This window comes from Misgurnus anguillicaudatus, chromosome 3, assembly GCF_027580225.2.
Source record: "Misgurnus anguillicaudatus chromosome 3, ASM2758022v2, whole genome shotgun sequence".
NCBI classification, from domain to species: domain Eukaryota; kingdom Metazoa; phylum Chordata; class Actinopteri; order Cypriniformes; family Cobitidae; genus Misgurnus; species Misgurnus anguillicaudatus.
This window is the reverse complement of record NC_073339.2, coordinates 23,432,739-23,455,151: the sequence shown is the minus strand read 5'-3', so window position 1 is coordinate 23,455,151 and position 22,413 is coordinate 23,432,739. Positions and strand designations below refer to the sequence as shown.

At 38.2% G+C, this 22,413-nt stretch overlaps 1 protein-coding gene across 3 annotated transcripts in view; it reads left to right on the top strand.

The window, feature by feature from the left end:
* arl6 (ARF like GTPase 6) overlaps nt 1-22,413 on the top strand; it is an 85,544-nt gene that overhangs the window by 38,323 nt on the left and 24,808 nt on the right. Inside the window, exon 7 of one of the 3 annotated variants that reach the window (XM_073863288.1) lies at nt 7,862-8,094. The exons of the other annotated variants lie outside the window; for them this stretch is intronic. Within the exon in view, the coding sequence (XP_073719389.1) occupies nt 7,862-7,875 (14 nt within the window). The 3' untranslated portion in view covers nt 7,876-8,094. Of the gene's footprint in view, nt 1-7,861; nt 8,095-22,413 lie in introns of those variants that run through there. 3 annotated transcript variants of the gene reach the window in all.

Sequence of the window (22,413 nt, the reverse complement as noted above, 5' to 3'; positions counted from 1 at the left end):
GCCATTAACGACAGAGCAGAACGCGCAGCTAAAGTTCGCTAAAAACACATAATGGGCTAAAAATCTTGTTTAAGAATCTGTTTGATAATGAGAATCTCTCTTTCAGCGCGCCTCTATGTGTGCGCCGTGCGACAGCTGATTTGAATCTGACAGAGTTCTTCACTGTATATTCAAAAACCCCAAACAAACATTACAGCGTAAATGCTAGGATTAAGATTGATTTTATATATAACACTAACAGATAATCTGGATACATTTATTCTAATAAGTTTTTTAAAACATGGTAATGTTTTAATGTTTTGCTTTAGTGTTTTAAAGTGAGACAATCATTGAAATGTGGGAAAAATAAAGAGAAAGGCAAGAGATATAGCATCCTTCTTCAGAAAGAGTAGCAAGAAGCAGCCAAATGAATCTTAGTAAAATACATTTCAGTGGCCTACAAAATTCATGTGATTTTCTGGTCTTTATAGTTTTTTTTCAGCAATGGGAGATATAAATTCTGGTTTCAAAGTAAATTTCAAAAGTTTTATTTGATTAAATAGTTTAAAAAAACATGAGGTTGAATTATGACAATAAATTGTATGTTAATTTCAATTCATTTGAATTAAAATTAAAGTATTGTAGCAATTGTATGTTAAACATAATTGTGATTACCGCACCTATAATACTTAGTATTTTAAGGATGGATGATAGAGATTTTATGTGCCACCCCAGAGTAACTGCTGGCTCCTGCCTGGCCACCCCTATAAAAAATCCCTTGCTCCGCCACTGATTAGCAAAACACAAAAAAATACATTATATTATAAATCTTTACCCGGACAAGTGCCTTTTGTGCATGGACAAGTGAAACATAAATGTTAATGTCAAGCCCTGTATATGTATATGTATATGTATATGTGTATGTATATGTGTATATATATATATATATATATATATATATATATATATATATATATATATATATATATATATATATATATATATATATATATATATATATATATATATATATATATATATATATATATATATATATATATATATATATATATATATATATATATATTAGAGCTGTCAATAGATTAAAATATTTAATCGCATGATTTCATGAGTTAACTCGCGATTAATCGCAAATTAATTGCACATTTTTATCTGTTCTAAATTTACCTAAATGTAACACTTTTCAATTTCTTAATGCTCTAATCAGCATGGATTTGGTCAATATATATGCCATATGCAAATGTATGTTTACAACAGCCTGTTTACATTTTCAACAGAACCATCAGCCATAGTTGTATATGATTTTTCCTTAAGAAAACCTTGTTCTTTCTCCATTTCTGTTTGCTGCTGCATCATTTGTGACCTGTGCTGGCAAATTGAGTTGGGATGAGCACATTTTTAAAAAATGGGTAATTTATATTTTAACATTCTCTATTAAAAAACTTCAAAACAATTGGAACAATTGTTGGAATCTGACAAAGCATGACAGAACTACACCTGTTTATGCAAAGCAAAAACAATATCAAAATATGTTTTTCTTTTATTGTTTAATTTTGACATTGAGACAGACCGCTGTAAGATACTGTAGGCTAATGCAAGGGTTTCATATAATGTTACACAACAGAAACCTTTCCTCAACAGTTAACCAAACATTCACTTAAGATATAACAAATTATAGGTCATACCTGCGTGAATTCTTGTCAAAAAAGACATTTTTAAAAATGTAATTTTGTGTTAGATGTCTATTTATATCGGGGTCGCGCACTCGCGTGTTTGTGTGCATGCGCTTCAGACGTCTGCGTCAGACATCGCTTTTGAGTTTTGTCACTCTTAATAACTCTTTTAACATCAATCAGGTCCCAAACTTTATCTCTCTTAATAATTATTTTAACATCAAGAAAGTCCTGCAGTCTATTTTCTATAATTTCTGAATGCTTTAAAAAAACGAAACTAAAAAGTGAAAGAAGATGCATCTTTGCTTTATATGGATTTGGGATGGTACACCTCACAGAAAACGTGCAGATAAATATCATTTTAGATGTTTAATAATCATTTAGAGCACTGGGTTCGCTAGACGAGAGCTTAATGTTCTTATTTTTATGAAAACCTTCGACTCATCTAGACAGCGCCGGTCACTTGCTGCGTCTCAACTCATCCAGCTGTCGGTCAAACAGAAATTGCGTGTTGCGTTAATCGCGCGTTAATAAAATTAGTGCCGTTAAAATGAATTTGTGTTAACGCGTGTGTGTGTATATATATATAATATATATACATATACACACACACATATTATATATACATATACATATACACACACACATATTATATATATATGTATTTATGTGTATATATATATATATATATATATATATATATATATATATATATATATATATCACACACACACACACACACACACACACACACACACACACACACACATATATTATTTAACAGGAATTGTTAAATATATATAAATGTATACACATGGATGCGCAGTAGAGCATAACCCTTTTTATAATATGAAGTATTAAAGGACTAAAATGTAAATCATTATTATTGAGTCTCTTAAACATAAATCAGGACTGATTATGCGTTAGAAGGCGTAAAGAGATGTTTTACCTGTAGCCTGGTAAGTAATTAAATGTTTTGCTTTAAACATTGTTCCGTAGTTAAATTAGCAAAAGTGGAATCGGACCACCCGTTTAAGTCTCCTCAAATTCATTCTAGCACAACTCATTGAGGCATTAGGGCAGGGGTCACCAAATGGCGGACTCCAGTCCAAATTCGGACTGCGAGATGCATCCATCCAGACCGCAAAGCCTTTTGACGCAATGAAATAAATAAATGGCAAATCCTATTTAACGTTATTATAAAATCTTTTTTATATCTGGCACATAAAGGTCAGCTCCATATCGCTATTTGGGTTCTACATCGTCCCAGGTTTTGAGTGTTGCGCCGGCACGAACAATATGGGGCGATTAGTCACAGACAAGATGTGCAGTGAAGAGAGCAGCACAAAAGCAGCACACCAATACAACTTTCCATGACTGAAAAACATCCCCTAGGGGTTCAGTTGTAAGTATTTTCAGTGTGGTTAATCCAGCTAGCCCACTGTCGTACCGTGTGTATTGCTGGAGAGGCCCAGAAAAGGAAATAAAGGGAGCAGAAAACTTTGGCAGTCTTTTCAATTCCAAGGTGTTTATTTTCACCAGCCGTGTTCATAAAGTGCTCACCAAAAACACTCAAAAATATTTTATACATAGTCCATTTTCAGTTGTATAAAAACACAACATGCTGTGAGCAGCAAACAGGTTAAAACTTTGTTTTGAGGCATGAGCCTCTACATGTAGTCTCACCTCAGACACACACACTACTCAACTAGTCATCTATACGTTCACCCTCATAATAACTTTCCTGAGGAAAATTTCAGACATTCATGCTATTCCAATCACTCCATCACAGTTAGGTTAATGCACCAAAATACACAGTAAGACAAAATATAGTTTCATATTAGGGGTGGGCGATATGACCAAAATCTTCTATCACGATAGGATTAATTTTATATCATGATAACGGTATGTATCACGGTAGAGTTTTTTATTTTTTAATAAGGTTTAAATCTTTAATACCATAGAAATGTTCACAATTCTCACAAAAAAACATATACAGGCATAGAAAGAAGATAAAAACGAACAAAACTCAAGCTCTCTGAAGATAAACAGTCAATGATATAAGAATGATAATAAATAATTCTGCATGTATGTATAAGCCTATATATATTTTTATTTAAGGTAGAAAAGTGATTTAATCAGGAGCAGTGAGAGATTTTCTCTCAATGCTGTTTGATTAACATGAGTGACAGACAGGAGCAAAATTAGGTAACTTCCCCTTTAAGAGCAAAGTCCGGACCCAATACACTTGTTACACATGCGCTTTCTCTTTTAGCTGTTTACTTTCTCTTAAGACCTAACTGGTCGTGTTTATGAGGATGCTTGCAAAGACAGGAATTTTGACGCATATGTGAATTTAAGGACAATAAAGCGGGAAAAATGCTCACGAGCTTTAATGAGCTTTAAATTGCGCGCTCCTCACATACAGAAAGAGCAGTGGTTGCGCGACTTGTCCGCTCCTGACACACAGAAAGAACGCACGCTTACAGATCTGTTGTCTGTGTTTCAATGGCTTACAATAACTTGTTTTAAAACTAAATACGTGTACAAACGTTACGTTTTGCGGCCACGCGCACAGGAGCGTGACGTGGGCGCGTAACCTTGATAGAAATGATAGTCCAAAATCTCTACCGGTTTACAAATTTCTACCGGTTAATTATGTCTACCGGTTTATCGCCCACCCCTATTTCATATGGTTACTAATGTTTCCTGGGATGATAAACTGATATGTTCATCATCACACACCCCCTCCCTCTAAACAGTCACTACCTCAGGAGTGACGTAATAAGAAATCAGCCACCACATTAAGCACTCCTGCTCTGTACTGGATCTTAAATTTAAAGGTTGAAGAGACAAATACCATCTTGAAATTTCTGGCATTAGTGTCTCTCATTTTCTTAATCCACTGCAAAGCTCTATTATCGGTTTCAAGCACAAAGTCTTTGCCAATCAAATAGTATTTTAAAGTGTCCAATGCCCATTTGATGGCTAGGGCCTCCTTCTCGATTGTAGAATACTTAGTCTCTCGAGGGAACAATTTCCTACTTATGTACTGTACAGGGCGACAATTCTCTCTTTCACCCTGTAATTGTACTGCACCCAGACCTAGCCCAGATGCATCTGTTTGCACCACAAAAGGCAGATCAAAATTCGGGCTTTGCAACACCGGATCTTTGCACAAACAAGGCTTGATCTTGAAAAGCCTGTTCACATTCAGGTGTCCACTTAACTTTAGCAGGACTGCTTTTCTTTGTAAGGTCAGTCAAAGGTGCAGCTCTGCTGGCAAAGTTGGGTATAAACCTTCTATACCAGCCTATCAAACCCAGGAAGGATCTTACACTTTTCTTCGTTGAGGGTGGTGCGGCTGACAAGATTGCTTGTATTTTGTCCACTTGGGGTCTCACTGATCCACCACCAGCAACATAACCCAAGAAAGAAACTTGTTGTTTAGCAATTTGACATTTCTTTGCATTTACCACCAGACCTGCCAGTTGAATTCTTTTAAAGACATCAGCCAAACGTTCCAGATGTTGTTCCCAGGACTCACTAAAAATGACAATGTCATCAATGTATGCTGCAGCATAACTGTCCAAACCTCGCAACACTTGATCCACCAGACGTTGAAAGGTAGCTGCAGCTCCGTGTAGACCAAATGGCATATATTTGAAATGGCTATATATACTTTCAACGTTTTTGAACGTCCTGAAGGGACACGAAAAGCAGTCAAGTGCTTAGCAGAATCAGCTAATGGCACTTGCCAATATCCTTTGCATAGATCTAAAGTAGTCAAATACTTAGCTTTGCCCAGTCGCTCGATTAACTCGTCGACTCGCGGCATTGCATATGGATCAAAAGCAGATACCGCATTCAGCTTCGAAAAATCAATGCAGAATCTCAATGTCCCATCTTTCTTTGGCACTAGTACAACTGGACTACACCACTCACTAGTTGAAGGTTCGATAATATCAGACTCCAGCATCATTTGAACTTCCTCCTTTCAGGCTGGGATCAAGCGTGCTGGTACTCTACAGTGAGTTTGTCTAACCGGCTCGGTTTCAATCAGATGAATGTTATGATGTAAAAGCGTTGTTTTGGTTGTTTTGGTTTGTTGGAAAACAGACCCTCTGGTACCAATTTCTGCTGTTTAGGCGTCAAATGATCTGTTACTGGGAAAGTTAACTTTGAATCCACAGGAAAATATTGTTCTTCCAATTCTTCTTCATCCTTAACTTTTCTCGCCCACAACTGTTCTGACCATGAGCCCTTTCTCTCATTCCAAGGCCTCAACAGATTAGGGTGGAAAACCTGAGTCTTTTTCTTACGATCAGGTACAGAAATCTCATAGTTTGTAGGACTTAATTTTCTAAGCACTTCATATGGCCCTTGCCATTTAGCCAAAAGAGAACTTTCAGAAGTAGGAAGTAACAATAATACTTTCTGACCTGGAGTGAGAGTTATTTCTCTACTTGACAGATCAAACCAGTGTTTCTGCTGCTGTTGTGCTTTTATCATGTTAGCACTCACCATCTCGGTCATTGAGTCCAATTTCTCTCTCATCTTCAGAACATATGACAGGATATTTGTTTGTTCACATGCATTACCTCCTTCCCAAGCGGAACCAAAAATTTAGAAGATTGGTTCCGCCCGGAGATAAGTTCCACCCGGAGGGATAAGTAGAAACACCGGAACTTCCGGGAAAACGCCGCGAGCAAAATCAAGCCGATCGAATGCAGGTGTGGCTAATAAACGCAGCGATCGGGGATTGGAGGACGTAAGGAAGCGAAGGAGTATAAAGAAGACACGAAAACCAAAGGTTAGGGTTTTAGTTGGTGGTATTTTGGCCGTGTATGGTGGTGGAGCAGTCGGAACGTGGAGGTTCAGCGGTGAGGTGGATATTGAGCTGCTGTGGCGTGGAGACGGAGAACTAAACGAGACGGTGATTGGAAATAAAGGAAGAGGACAATAGATTTGGCTGAGTATATTGGAAGTTCTTTGTCATTTTGGGAGTTTTGACATGTATATCTGCAGTATGATAGTCGTATGAATACGACTGGAGTACGTGCAGCGTAAGGGAAATCAGCCAGTGTGGATACAGAGGAGACGAAGAGGAGAAGTGTGATAACTTACCGTGAGTACAAAGCGTATAAAGCTGGATGTGTTTGTTAAGAGTGCATTGTCCAACGTGTGTGTGAGCCCCCAGCGGACTAGAATAGCGGCCCTATCACGGAGCAGAGTGGTGGGCGAGCCGGCAGCGTAGCACTACAAGGAGGAAAGATCATCGCAACAGCTACATTCAACCATCGGCTTTTTCACTATTACAACGCCCCACAGGTTCCCAGCCCGGCTCCATGAAGACCATGGCCTGACCTTATTTGTTTCACTTAAAGTGTGTTGTGGGTGAGTCTCGACTTTGCTGAGTGTGTGTGTACACTTGATGTATTGCAGTGGAGTGCTGTGTATCTGTTGTCAGAAGCCATTATAGGTTGGAGTCGGCCGTGAGAGAAGACGCTGTGCGGTGAGTGAAGTGCTCTTAAATTATATGCTGTTCAGCGATACAGTGTGGAGATAGGCGGGCGTCAAAAGCCCCAGTCCTGGAGATCGGTGTGACTCTGTGGAGACGGTGGTAGATTGTACAGAGGATCCAGACCTTTGTGTGAGTAGAATTTCAGAGTGCTGGTTCATATGTGAGGAAAGTACATTGTTGTTAAAGCACGGTGTGTACTAACTTGCCTGTCGCGGAGCCTCTTCAAAGGTGCGCCCCTGTCCAGATCTCTGAAGCGATACGTACGGAGAGGAGAGGGCAGCGTTCGGCTCGACAGTGACAGTACTGAATCCCCCGGTCGTAACAGAGGCCTTAGAGGGAAAGTCCATGAGTAAACATCTTGCCAAGAAAGGTCTGTAAGTAATCCCATCCACTGTATACACGTTAGGCCATCACAAGCCACCAATAGCCACGAGTCCGTTACCCGAGGAATACCTACCGTATCCGCTGCTACCAGCCACCTGTAAGAGAGAAAAGCCACAGTTAATTGTGAAAGTGTTGATTCTGTGTTTCAGTCACGAGCCTTCTAAAGAAGGAGACCACGAGTCAGTTACCTGAGAAAAACCTACCATATCCACTGCTATCAGCTACCTGCAAGAGAGAAAAAGGCATAGTTAACAGCGAAAGTGTTGATCTTGTGTTACAGTACGAACCCTCTGAAGGAAGAGACTACGAGCCCGGTCCCCTGAGAGTACTTACTGCAGCCTTTCCCTCTTAAACTCTGCCTCCAGGAGAAGCGGAGGGCGCCACGGGTTCAAAGAAGGACAGACAAGAATCCCGTCCCCTCACCTGGAGACCAGAAGAGACCTTGTTTTAAATTCCCTTTCCCTTTCCCTGAATACCATTTTAAATAATTTAATAAAGTCTATTTTAATTTTACTTGTACCTTGTGTGTCTGGTCATTGGGGTGGCTTTGGGAACCTCCTTGAGGTGGAAACTAGGAAGGGGCGTGACTCAATAGCATCTGGGTCTGCTCTGACCTGTGACATATACGCAACATTAAGCAAACTTGTTTCATTAACTTTGATGTAAAGTTAGTGCCTTGATCTGTTATTATTTCCTTAGGCAACCCTACTTGTGAAAAGAGTTGCACTAATGCATTTACTGCCTGCCTTGTCTTGATGTTTCTGAGAGGAAAAACTTCTGGATAACGAGTGGCATAATCAGCAACAACCAAAATATACCTATTATCTACTCCTTTCCAACGGTCCTACAATATCCATTGCAATTCGTGTGAATGGATGTCAATAATAGGTAAACTTACAAGAGGTGCTCTATCACTCTTTTTAGCTGGTCTAACCAGCTGACATTCTGGACATGATTTACAAAATTCGACAACATCAGAATAGAGCTTGGGCCAATAAAACCTACAAGCAATTCTGGACAGCGTTTTCTGCTGACCCAGATGCCCTGCACACGGTGCTGATGACCCAATTGCAACACCTTTAACCTCATTGACTCAGGTATTACCAGTCTTTCATCATCAGCACTTACTAAGTACAATTTGTCATTTTTGATTATTCAAAATTTTTGATTGATTCAAAATTAATGTTGATGCTGTGTTATTAGCCTTAGCTTTCTTAAACAAAGGTTTGTTTCATCCTGCCTTTCATCCATCCACAACTTTAGCAAAACGTTTCTCTCTCTTAGATTTTTTATCTTTAGAAATCATATTAAGAGGTAAATGATGTTTAAGATGTTTAACAACCGCATTTTCCTTGGATTGTGCCCTTGTTATCGCCATAGCATCCGCTACACTTTTGTTATTTTGTAACGGATCCACCAACACAGATATGTCTCTGCCTAATATCACTGGATAAGGTGCTTTTTCAATTACCCCAACAGTTAAACTGTATGCTTGGCCTTCGATTTCAATCACCATTTCAGTTTTTGGGTACTCTTTTTCATCTCCATGAATACAACAGACTCTTGAGTTTATCATGCTTCAGCATATTTGACTTTCCTACACACTCTGATCTAGCTAAAGTTTGACTTGAACCTGAATCGACCAGTGCTTTATACGTTGTGCTTCCTATCTTCACATCAATTACAGTGTCAGTATTCAGTTCAATTTCGTTTAGTTTCACAGACGATCTTAACTCATACGCTAGGCGTGTATGAGTCACATTTTGCGCAGAGTAATCTGCTTTTTTATGCCCAGACTGGCCACATCCATGACATATAATTACAGATTTTCTACTGTACTGACCAACGCCGCCTGTTTGCATACTGTTAACGTTACTCTGGTTAAAACTAGTTTGTAATTATCAGCATCGAAATTTATCAGACCGTTACCCTTAGCATCCCCAGACTTAGCGGTTGGGCTGTAGTTGGTTCCTCAACATCGTCTCGGTTGATGTAACGATCGCCTCGCAGCTATAAACGTCTCTGCCATTTCTGCCGCTTGTTTACATGAAGTCGGGCCGTTCTGCTTCCCCCATGTTCTTACTTCAGGATTCAACAACTTGAGAAACTGTTCAAGCACTATCTGGTTGCCAATCTCTTGTTTGGATCTTTGGGAAGGGTTCATCCACTTTTCGTAGAGATCTTTCAATCTTACATACATTTCTCGCGTCGTCTCATCCTCTGGTTGGTTGTATGCTCTGAACTGCTTTCGGAATGTTTCAGGGTTCATTTCAAACTTCTCCAGTATTACTTTCTTGACACAGTCATAGTCCAACGAGTTATCAGGGTCCATGGCAACATAAGCTGCTCTTGCTTTACCGGTTAAAAGTGGTAAGAGATGTAACACCCAATCTCGCTGTGGCCATCTGCAAGCGTGAGCAATTCGCTCAAAAGTCATTAAATAATGTTCGATGTCCTCATCATTTGTCCATAGTAACATTCTTGGGTTATTAAAACCTGTCGATTCATATTCTTGTGTTGTCATTGCGTCTCTGTCCATAGCCGCTGATGTAGCCCCGTCACTTTGTGTCTGTAACCGATTGTAGCAACCAGTTAAAGCAGAGTTTCCATATGAAGGCGCTGACATATCGCTTGCCGCTGATGCTTCTTTCGCCAGTTGTTCTTGTCGCTGTTGGTGAACTTTAGATTGTAGTTTTACAAATTGATGTTGAAGCATTCGATATTTATGTTCATGACGTTGCGCTTCCTTTTCCAAACGATCTTCTCTTTGCTGTTGACTATAGAGACAGAGCGCAGCGCGTCATAACCTGAAAACCACGCCCACCGGGGGAAAACAATCCAACCGTCTACATTGACTTTGCATTGCGAGAGGCCGCCTCCTTGTCATTTTTAGCTTATTACAAAAAACAGAATAATGCCTAAAAGCTGCTGTGTGACAATATGTACAGCTAACAAGCCAAAGAACCTAGAAATAAGTTTTTATAAGCTGTCGAGCCGTAAAACCCAGCGTTTCCCCCTGGTGGACGCAGTTTTACTTATAGGGGTACTATGAAAAGTTGCCTGTTTCCATTTTTGTGTCTTTAAATGCTCGTTTTTTGGGGTCGACAGCTTATAAAAACGTATTTATGTTTTTTTGGCTTGTTAGATGTACACCTTGTCACACAGCAGCTTTTAGGTATTATTCTGTTTTTAAGTTTTATCTGTAAATAAGTTTTATAGGCTGTCGAGCTCAAAAAACAAGCGTTTACAGACACAAAAGTGAAAACAGGCAACTTTTGATAGTACTCATATTAGTAGAACTGCGTCCACTAGGGGGAAACGTAGTCGGCGATCCACTTTTTTCTCCTTAAAAGCTGGGTTTTACAGCTCGACAGCTTATAAAAACTTATTTGTGGGTATTTGTCACACAGCAGCTTTTAGGCATTATTCAGTTTTTTGTTATAGGCCGGAAGTGGCGAGGAGGCGGCTTCTCGCGGTGCGGGGTCGGTGGGGACGGTTGGATTGTGTTCCCCCCGGTGGGCGTGGTTTTCAAATTTGCATAACAATTCTGCAGATATGGAAGAAGTTTGTTTGTCTAGAAAAAAATAATAAATTCGTAAATAAGAATGATGTACTTGTGAAAAAAATGAATATTTCCTTGCGGAAGGATTTATAAAGCGAAATACCATATCACGAATACCATAGCTATGCAGAAAAGGATTGATGAGAGAGAAAACCAGCTTGATGCAGATGATCCTTTGTCAATGAAAAAACAAGGCCTAAGCCTGGCACAAACTTAGAGGTATGCTGTAAACGTCTAGTTTCGCATCCTCATTCTGATGAATGGACTCAAACGTATCCAAAAAGATAAACTTAAGAGATGTGTGTGCTCCACACACAAAACTCAGATAAGAACTCGGATAAGAACTCAGAGCATCTTGCAACTCAACTCCTAAGAACTCAGAACATCTCCCAACTCAACTCCGGGTGTGTTCTTAGGCAGTGGTTTTTACGCTGTTAAGAGGTCACACCTTTAAGATGTGTCTGACCCGATCAGAGGTCACACTTTCAGAGGTAAAGTTAACTGTTTTTGTCTTCCAACATGCTGTTTTGCATATGGAATTCGATTTGCTGTTAAGGTGGAAATGTTAAAGAGTTTCATAATATTATTATGAAGAAGCGTTTCCTAAACATAATGCATATTATCTTTCAGGAAATCAAAAATGGAACACATAGATACCAAACAAGGTCTAGATATGATTTGGATTAAGTAAGTAATACTAAACATTAATTTAAACTAGTTTGGGTTAATATGCTGATATAACATAAACACCAAGAACATAATCCATGATGAGATTAGGAATAGTTGATTAAGATGTTTCCCTTATATATTTATTAGTGAATACATGCATGACTAAATAGAAATTTTTTTTTTCTGTCACTAGAGATCTGTTTTGCTTTGAGGTGTTGGGGGTAGTGTTACAGACCCCGTTGCCTAGCCTGCTTGTTGGTGAGGGTCTGCAGTTATATTTATGAAATATACAAAGTTATTGTGTGTCTGATCTGGCTCAGTCGTTACAGAGTTGATCCACCCAGTCTTTTTTCAATCTAAAATGGTCAGATGAACAGAAAACTTGCTTTAAGTTACCTAAGATGAGTCAGAACCTTATTACGTTTGACTGGATTATTCAAACCTTTACAGTTCCAGCTGACCCATCTCACCAAACCATCTTCATTAGCTCTACCACCCATCATTTAAAAAAAGAAGAAAGAAAAAGAGAGAAAACTAATAAAGTATTGGTAAAACCCAAATAATTATGCAAGGATCAGCAAGTAAAGAAAAGTATGAAACCATACAAAAGATCAATGGCCCAGTCTTGTACTTAAGAGATGAACAAGGAAACGAGAACATATTAACAAACTTTAAGAACACTGGGGCAAAGACCCGCCCCTCGCCCTCACTGACACCCCCCACCCAATGCCCTTGACCTCAGCTATCACTCCCCCAACTGGAGCGTACGCTACCTTGAGGATAAACCCCAATGTGTGTGCGAGATATTGTGATTCTTACATCGTACGCATCTCCGCAAACAAATACAGCAAATGTATTCTGATACATATAAAATAAGACGTATAATCCTCTATAATTATATAAAATATAATTATAATCAAAGAACAAATCCTAACATATTAAACCACACATCTGAATAAAGTGCTTTTAATAGTCTCTGACCGAGAGAAAATGAGACATTATAGCTCCAGCACGTTTAAAGGTGTTCAGGCAGGTAACAGGTGTTGTTTCACAAAAGCCAGCACCGCGGCTGGAGTATCAAACATATGTTCAACGCTGTTCTTTTTAATTCTGAAACCGGTAAGGCCCTTTAGACCGTCCTTAACATCTTGCATGGACCTCAGTAGACATTTAACCTCGTAGTATGCAGCCCGCTTCTTGGCAATCTCAGGCGGAAAGTCCAGGAAGACAAACACAGTTTTGTCTCGGAACTTAAGCTGCTCACCACGGCTCGCCTTTCGCCAAATATCCTCCTTGACGTCGTAACGATGGAAGCAAATTACGAAGGCTCGTGGTCAGCTACCCTCCACAGGTTTCGGCGGCAACAAGACGAATCAGCCTTCTTTTGTCGTTGCGTCTTAGACATCGTTGGAACTCGTATGCCTGACTACAACACTATTGTTAGAAGTGAAGTAAACGTCAAATAAACGAGATGTAAAAGAAAAAAGATATATATAGCGCTGTATCAAAGTATAAAACAAAATTTAAAAGTTAGTTTGCAGAGCATACTTTTTAAAAGTGTAATTAAGCATATATTTTATACATTAAAATGCCATTTAACATATTTTTTATGCACTTTTAATAAGCACTTTGGGAATACAAATGTATTAAAACACATTTGAATTTAAAGTATATGTTAAATACATTTAATACTGCATTTGTTTGACCAGGGTGACTTTGTCACTCCTGAGGTTTGCTGTTGGAAGTCAACAGACACTGGACTGCACTGAAATGATAACAATGGGCTACATGTAGACATGATTATCAAAGGCAAAACCGAAGTGGTATATTCATATTTCAGCGGCTGTATTAAAAATAATTTCTACTTAAACATGCAGTGAATTAAAATGTGTCTTTATTTGACGCATAAGCCAAACAACTGAAAGTATCTTGCACATCAAAAAATGACACAAAGGAGGAAACCCAGAGCCTCAAAAAGTTATGCAGAAGGCACGTCAAAAAGTAGGGCTACAGTTAGAAATACCCTGAGGACCGAGTGCTGCGGTCTTGCTGTTTGCGACCCCCTGTCAATGTTACTGCATCTGAATAAACATTCAGTATATCTGACATGATGTAAATGCTATTGTGATAATCAAACATAAATGTGCTTTTAGATTATACATCTTGAATAAGCGTTCTTAATTCATATAAATTCTTAAAAACATCTGATACAAATATAGGCCTACAAGATTTAAAAAAAATTATTTGTCAGTAGTCTACCACTGCCTATGTGGCATACCAGATGGTGCCAGCTGCTGTGCTTAGTGGCCGAAACGTGTGAGAAAGCACGCTATAAGAGCATACAAGACAAACACATTTGAGAGGGTCCAGATTATTGTGTGGAACTGTGACTGTATTGTGCACACTGTGGCATATTCTGCACTGCATTGGTGGGAAAAGGACGCCTCGTGGCTGTCCCGCGCTTGTAAGCTCTAAACACCCCGGGAAGTATGAGGTTAATTTACATGTAAACAAACATTTTAATAAGATGGCAATCTTCAGGGTACATGCAAACTATACTTTGGTAACCTGCAATTGAATTAAATTCAGTCATATTGACAATTTGGTGCATGTAAACAAATTGTTAGATATAGTTGAGTTGTGAAGCATCTGCGCATTTCTGGCTTTAATGTCTGAATAACCGTCACTAAGCAACAAGTAAAGGCACGCTGGTTTGTGTACTGAATAATATGAAATACACATTTCTGTAACACTTTACAGTAGGGTTGAATTTGTTCACATTAGTAAATGCATTATCAAACATGAACAAACAATGAGCAATATAATTTTTCATAATTTATTGATTCTTGTTTATGCACAGTTAAAGGAATAGTCTACTCATTTTCAATATTAAAATATGTTATTACCTTAACTAAGAATTGTTGATACATCCCTCTTTCATCTGTGTGCATGCACGTAAGCGCTGGAGCGCGCTGCGACGCTTCGATAGCATTTAGCTTAGCCCCATTCATTCAATGGTACCATTTAGAGATAAAGTTAGAAGTGACCAAACACATCAACGTTTTTCCTATTTAAGACGAGTTAATACGAGCAAGTTTGGTGGTACAAAATAAAACGTAGCGCTTTTTTTATTTTATTTTGTACCACCAAACTTGCTCGTATAACTACTCGTCTTAAATAGGAAAAACGTTGATGTGTTTGGTCACTTCTAACTTTATCTCTAAATGGTACCATTGAATGAATGGGGTTAAGCTAAATGCTATCGAAGCGTCGCAGCGCGCTCCAGGGCTTACGTGCACGCACACAGATGATAGAGGGATGTATCAACAATTCTTAGTTAAGGTAAAAACATTTTAATATTGAAAATGAGTAGACTATTCCTTTAAGTTTCAACTTTGGTTTAAAAAAGAATTAGTAAATGCTAAATGTACATACATACAGATAGATAGATAGATAGATAGATAGATAGATAGATAGATAGATAGATAGATAGATAGATAAATATCAGTGGACTATTTTATGTATTTACTGAGCGATTTGTACTGTAGGTAAAAGTAACACCACATTTTAGACTAACCGGTTAGTAAGCCACTAAAGAGATGCACCTTTGTCTGACATTTTTGTCCACACTTAGCTTACAACTGTTGACGTGTGTGTGCCAAAATTCAAGTTAATCTAAGCACTCCAAGAGTCTTAAATATTACCACACCATGGCAACAGTATTCGAGATCCACAATTAAACATGTCCAATGTCTCGACATCTTGTTTTGGTGTCAATCGCATGAATCCCATAGGAGGAGTATTTAAAAGTTCACCGCATGCAATTGTAAGGCTTAAATATGCCTGAAAATTTACGTAAAATTTTACGTGTTGCCATGGCAACAGTGTTCGAGATATCAAAAATCCCTTTACAATTTGGCAAGTGCAATGTCTTGTTATTATGTTCACCACATTTGGTGTCAATCGCATAAAATTCCTAGTAGTATTTAAAAGTTCATCGCATGCACTTTTGACACAATCCAAAATGGACAACTTCCTGGTGGGCTTGAGGTTTGAGGCCAAAAGTTGTTCGGGTTGATGAGATTATATGCGTTGTAACTTTCGTACATGTGCGTACATGTTTGCACGATCTGTGCACCAATATTTGTTGTTGCTGCTACCGAGCCCCCTGCCACGCCTGTGTTCAGTCTTTGACCGAGCCTGATGGCAGGCGACTTTGATGTTTGTGGCAAACTTCAAGAGTTTTCGAGCATGTTAAGGGACCCGATGTGACCAAAGTGTTAAAAAACCCCAATTCTAAGCCACTAGCCACAAGCCTGCTCCTCTGCCACTAGCCTGCTCCTCTGTTCTCGGGCCCTAATACTAACTTCTTGAAGAACAATAGGGTCCTTGCACCTTGGTGCTTGGGCCCTAAAAATCTAAGCAACCACTAAGCAACCAGTAAATGTTCATTGGTTTGTTTGCATTGACAGAAATTGCAAAGACACAAGAAACATCATGTAAGTTAGGGATGCTCCGATCAATGCCGATCTCCACTAATAATACGTGGCCGATCACTATTCTGAATCGGACAGACGATCTTATTACAGCTATTTCATGTACTGCGGCTTTTGGTCAGTAGGTCCTTATCGATCTAAAATCACTGTTAGTTTGAGTAGTTTATAACATGCATTTGAAAAAGCAACACTCGTCAAACATAATTATTAAACATATTCTTTATTATCATGAAAATACCTGAAAAGGTTTGAAGAACAGCAATATAAATATATCCTTCAGCCATTTCATGGAGCTCCGTGTCATCACAGCTGCGTGTGTATTGTTCTTCGTCTACAGCGCATTTTAAGTTTCTGCACGAGAGCGCCCCCTGGCTTTTGGATGTAGCGGCATTTCACCGTAATTCATTGAGAAACATAAGCAAGCATTATCGGCCGATCGATCGGAGCATCCCTAATGTAAGTAAAGACCCAGGTAACGTTAACTTACAGATCAGGAAGGGAAAAAGCCTTTTGTAAATGGAATCGTGCAGGACTAGTCTTCTTCACGTACACAGACCTTCATTATGTGTACTGAAAAATATGAAATACTAATTTCTGTAACACTTTACAATAAGGTTGTATTTGTTAACAATATTAAATGGATTGTCTAACATGAACAACAATGAACAATATTGTTTTCAGAATTTATTAATTCTTGTTTATGTCAGTATAGTTATTCATGTTTTTCATGGTGCACTAACTAATGTTAACAGTTTCAACTTTTATTTAAAAAGTTTTAGTAAATGCTAAAATTAATAATTAATTTAAATTGATAAAAAGATAAAAATGAATAGATTCATCAAAAGTTCCTTGTTAACATCACAAACCATTGCCTAAGGAAAACCGTATGTACAGGTAGATTTGCTTCCAATGTTTCTGATAATAGACTCACCTATTGGCGTGCTTGGCTCGGTTGCTGTCTGAGCGGAGGCCGCTGCTTGCATGATATTGAGCATCTGTTAGCTACTGGCTGATATGATCTGGGTCCATTTACATTTTGGGATTCTTTACCCACACTCATTAGTGCTTCAAATCTGTTTTCAAGCTGCACAGGGGGTGGTAGAATACCAATATTGGCTACTTTAGTTGTAGATTATGGTAATGCAGCAATTTGTGACACTTTTTAATTAAGTTTATTTAACTAAGTTCGTGGGAGCATGGTCATGTAATCCAACCAATCAGCACGAAGAGTTCTCTATATATAGCTGTCACTCACCTCTGTCCCTTGACATTTTTTTGCATGATACCTCATCCACCCCATCGCCTCACTCTCTGCTTCACTTGTACATCTTTCTGATTAAAGAGGTTGGAGTACTCTGGGTTTGGGCTAATATTCCGAACTCAGAGCCCTCCCCTTAGCACGCCAAATATACTTTATCTCATTTACCTATTGATTACATGTTGAAGAGAACTTGTGAATTTTATTTTATTGTTACTTTTAGTAAAGTTTTACATTGTTTATCATGGGCATAGAAAAGCAAGCACAGCACAGGTTGCCCCAATATCAGATTAATAATAGCATGAATAGGGTACTTTTACCGGGACTCCTCCTCTTCAGTAACATCTTTATCATCTAATCCTTCATCTCTGGATGTGAAATAATCCATTATAACGTAGTTTAGGGCAGTGACATTACCAGGATTGATCAGATTGAGGTGATCATGTTTATCAGTAAAGTGAGCAGCTACTCATTAAAAACGTGTTGTTCTCATATGCTTTGCAGTCTTATGATAAATTTGTATTAAAAAAAACTTTGCGTACCATAGTCTACACAGGACTGGTTGGAGGTGTGCATTAAAACTCCTTCAATCCACATCTAATGTGGTTTATTTTGATAGGTGAACTGTCTTTGTAGTTTTAAGAGAGGAAAAGCTATAGTTGACTGTGCGGCGCCAGGTGTGTTCTTAGACACAGTCTTTTCAGCTTGTCACTACACCGCATTTCAAATTATTATGCACATGCCATTTTTGTTTATTTTTCCAATACAGTCAGTAAGTTTAGAAATGTTATTTTACCCTCAACACTTATATAACAGTGTGGATGTTATTCTATTTAAATTAAATTAACCCTTTCCCCGCCATTGACGAGATATCTCGTCAATTAAGAGAAAACGCTTCCCTGCCAATGACGAGATATTCCGTCTTTCCGCAATACCGCTTTTATCCACCAGGTGGCGCACTTCCGCAACTTATACAACCCGGAAGTATTGCCCTCTGACAAGCTGCTGCATGTCCGTGTCTGTTTTAAAGATCGCTCTGAATGGGATCTCTATGAAAAGTCCGTCACAAAAATGGAATTATCTCAGCTTTTTGCTCAAAATGTGGTGTTTTTGCAGAAACCTACCCATATTCAAAAGCTGATTACAAAAGAACTGCTCAAGGTAGGATGAAACGGGTTTTTTTGTTTGAAAGCAGAGGGTCTGTTTATTCGTTTGGTATATTGTATGTTTATATATTTGAAGAAGAACATTTTCTTGAAGGCATTAAACTTTGGTGAAAATCATGAAAAACGCTGCTGCTGGCTGGCAACTTTTTAAAAAAAATGCTGGCGGTGAAAGTGTTAAAATGTTAAAAGATACTTTAATACTTTGAAAAATATGCTGTTCCAAATAATTAAAGGCACTCTAAGCGAATCTGTGTGACGTCACTTTTTGTTGATGTTTGAACTGTTTTCAAACAAACGGAGCATAGCTAACTCCTCCCCCTCCCTTCCGTGCTTTCATGAAAGTGCCCATCCCCCACCCTCAAATCCTTCTTGTTGTTTATTGGCTGGAACACTTTTTTTTGTAGGTTTGGCCACTTTGTTTTTATTGCAGTTTGTGGAGCATGGGTTGTCTACAGAGATCGCGTTTTTTTACAGTTTGATCAGCGGACAGGCAGCAAGCAGATAGTGAGGAGATGTTTGCTGTATGTAACAAAAAAATGTTATGGTCTAAAACATGTGAATTCGCTTAGAGCACCTTTAAGCAAGTTGTAGTTCTCATGCTATATGGGTATGAAAAAAGATCTCTCTAAAGACAAAAAGTGTGCATTATCTTGAAAAAGCAAATTACTTCATATCAGAGGCGTCATTTTGGGTAGGGGTGCTAGGGACATGTTCCTACCAATATCCAGGAAACACTGAATTGTCCGTCCCTAGCAATAATTTCAACCAAACAATCAATCTTAATCTATAACAACTGATGTCCATCTGTTTCTTGTGTTTTTATTTATAACTTATTTTATTAGGGGTCAAGCCCAGAATGGGCGAAGACCCTATTGTATCCTTTAGTTTTCTTATTATACTTCTTCCGATTCTTCTTCCGCCATTGCGGTCTATGGCAGCCCATAGCAGCGTACATAGGAAAGTTATGAAATTTTGCACGTTTATAAAGGACTATCCAAAAAGTCTCCACAGCAAATTTGGAGTCTCTATCTCAAACGCGCTAGCGCCACCAACAGTCCAAAGTTGCACTTACGTTTTTGCTTATAACTTCTGACCCGTTAAAATCGTAGAAACGAAATTTCCGCCATTTTGAATTATTCTTAAAACCAACTTTTGCGAACTTGTCCTAGAGCTTTTGCCCGATTGCCAGGAAAATCGGTATGCAGCATCTAGAGACACTCAAGGCAAAAAGTTATTAAAAGAATTTTGATAAACCATTCCGTTGTCGTATAGCGCATCAACACATTTTATGTAGAGCGCAAAAAACAGGTTTTAGTCTGTATCTTCGCCAATCTTATGTCTATTGATGCGACACTTGGCAGTTGTGATGGCAGTCAGGATCTGAGGGGGCATGCAGAGTTTTGTCACAGCGCCACCTAGTGGTCTGACGAATGTTGTACATGCTTATAACTTTGGCTGCGATAAACGTATTTTCACAGGACTTGATTTTTTGGAGTCCTGAATAGTTGCCGAGTCCATCGATAACAAACATGCCAGAATTCGCCTTATAGTTAACCCTGCGCAGCAAAAAGAGTACTTAACAAACACGCGCGAATATCTCCGCGAGCGTTATTCTGATCGACTCGAAAACACCATAGGAAGAACATTACATTACCTTCTGAACAAAAAAACTCTATTGGCATTATATTAAAATTTTAATCAGAAATGGCAGAAAATGGCAAAAAAAGAAAAATTACCTTCAAATTTTGTGTTTTTACACATAAATGGTTGTAACTTCGTAACGAAAAGAGATTTTTTCACCAGATTTGATACGCTGATGTATGAGCACATTCTGAGGCCACACAAAAAAATTGTATGCTTTCACCACTAGATGGCCTTATAATTGAACAAAACCTTTGATAACAAGCCAGCCCTATGGTCATACAACTGTTTCTTAACTAAACTAAAGTGTATAGTCATAAAACTAGCTAGATGTAACACAATCATGACCTGATGTTGCATGCACAATTTTGTCATTGCGCCACCTACTGGTTTGAGATAGAATATGGTATTTTTGCCTAAAACTACTGCAACAATACATCTAAAACCATGAGTCATCATGGATTATTCCTTTCATGGCTTTGACTATAATCACTGGTGGTGGCCAATTCACTCCCTAGCAACCATTGAGAATACCTTATCAACCGTTTTTGTAAAAGCTATATCTCTGCATCAGAACATCGTAGGGACACGGGGATGGTCTCTTTTGACTAATTAAACTTGTTGTAACATGATGAAAACATAAAAGTACAGTGAGCGCGATTAGAAAGCATGTGGAGCAGTCTGCTCTCGCGATACTTTAATATCATACGCCATCCGTTTGCACGGTAACACATGTCACAATTGATGGTCAGCTATGCCTGGGAAGACACAGCATTCTGTCTTTAAATTAAAATCTCCAAAAAATAAAAAAGCATCACTTTCAGGTCAGTTCACAAGCCTGTTAAAATGTATATCTTTGGCTTCTGACACCACCAACTAATCTGCCTGATTTAAATAAATTATAACAATATACCAATTTATATCAAGTAACTTCATTGTTTAAATTACATTGTGCTGCATTGTGTTTTGAAGCATGGTAAAGATATCTATGCTTAAGACATTCGTTGCTTTGTATACTAATAACTACACTAAATTATTATTTGAATTAACAAGACCTGCTTAACAACTAAATGCTTGAGTGTTAATTCAATCAAACGCCTTATTGAGAACATAGCATAACATAACATAGCATACCAACTGTTGCTTTTGTTAATAGACATCTGCTGTTTTACTACAGCTGACTTTTAATTTTCTTACAGAAAGACATTTAGTAATTCTCCAAAATTGCTTCATACAGATTTATACAGACATGTAAGATTAGCTTTGTCACATTAGATTAAAGTCCATTAGCTACACAGGTACAGATGCAGAAATATAGGCTGTAATATATAATTGCATATTTGTATAATTTTAGTTTGTGTTGCTGCCAAAATACAATTATAAATGATAACAATACAATTTTAATAAACTTCTATTCTATTTCTATTCTATTATTTACGTCCCCACCAATGTCAAAATCAAAACTGCGCCCTTCCTATAACAAATTATATTGGGTGGATCTAAAGTAACATAAATGATCGAACTATTATACGATTTATGAGTGACTCCTAGTACAGAAAGATTTGACTATATAAGGCTTTTTAAAATATTTTTTTTAGGAAAAGGCAGCAATAAAAAAGCCACAGTTAAGAAACAAACATGTATTTAAACCTGCTGGTGTCTCTAGAATCCCAAGAACCTCTTTAATATGGGATCCTTTAGTGCATAAAGCTATATTTTACCCCTCCCCCAAACGAAAACTTGCAAAAATGAAACATTTTATTGTGAGCTCAGAATACAAGAAGACTATTTTCCCACAGTTTTATTCATTGACATGCCACAATACACTGAATAATGTAGATGAATGCCATTCTGGATTGTTTGTGAATAGCCACTATATTTAAATAAGACTGTAACATTAGGGAGAGGTGGCAGAGTAATGATTTGGGCTGGAATTTTGGGAAGTAAGATGGTAGGTTTCTTTAGGGTCCCTGAGGGGGTCAAAAGGGCATCTAGAACGGCCATTCCCAAACTGTGGTCCGCGGACCACTAGTGGTCCGT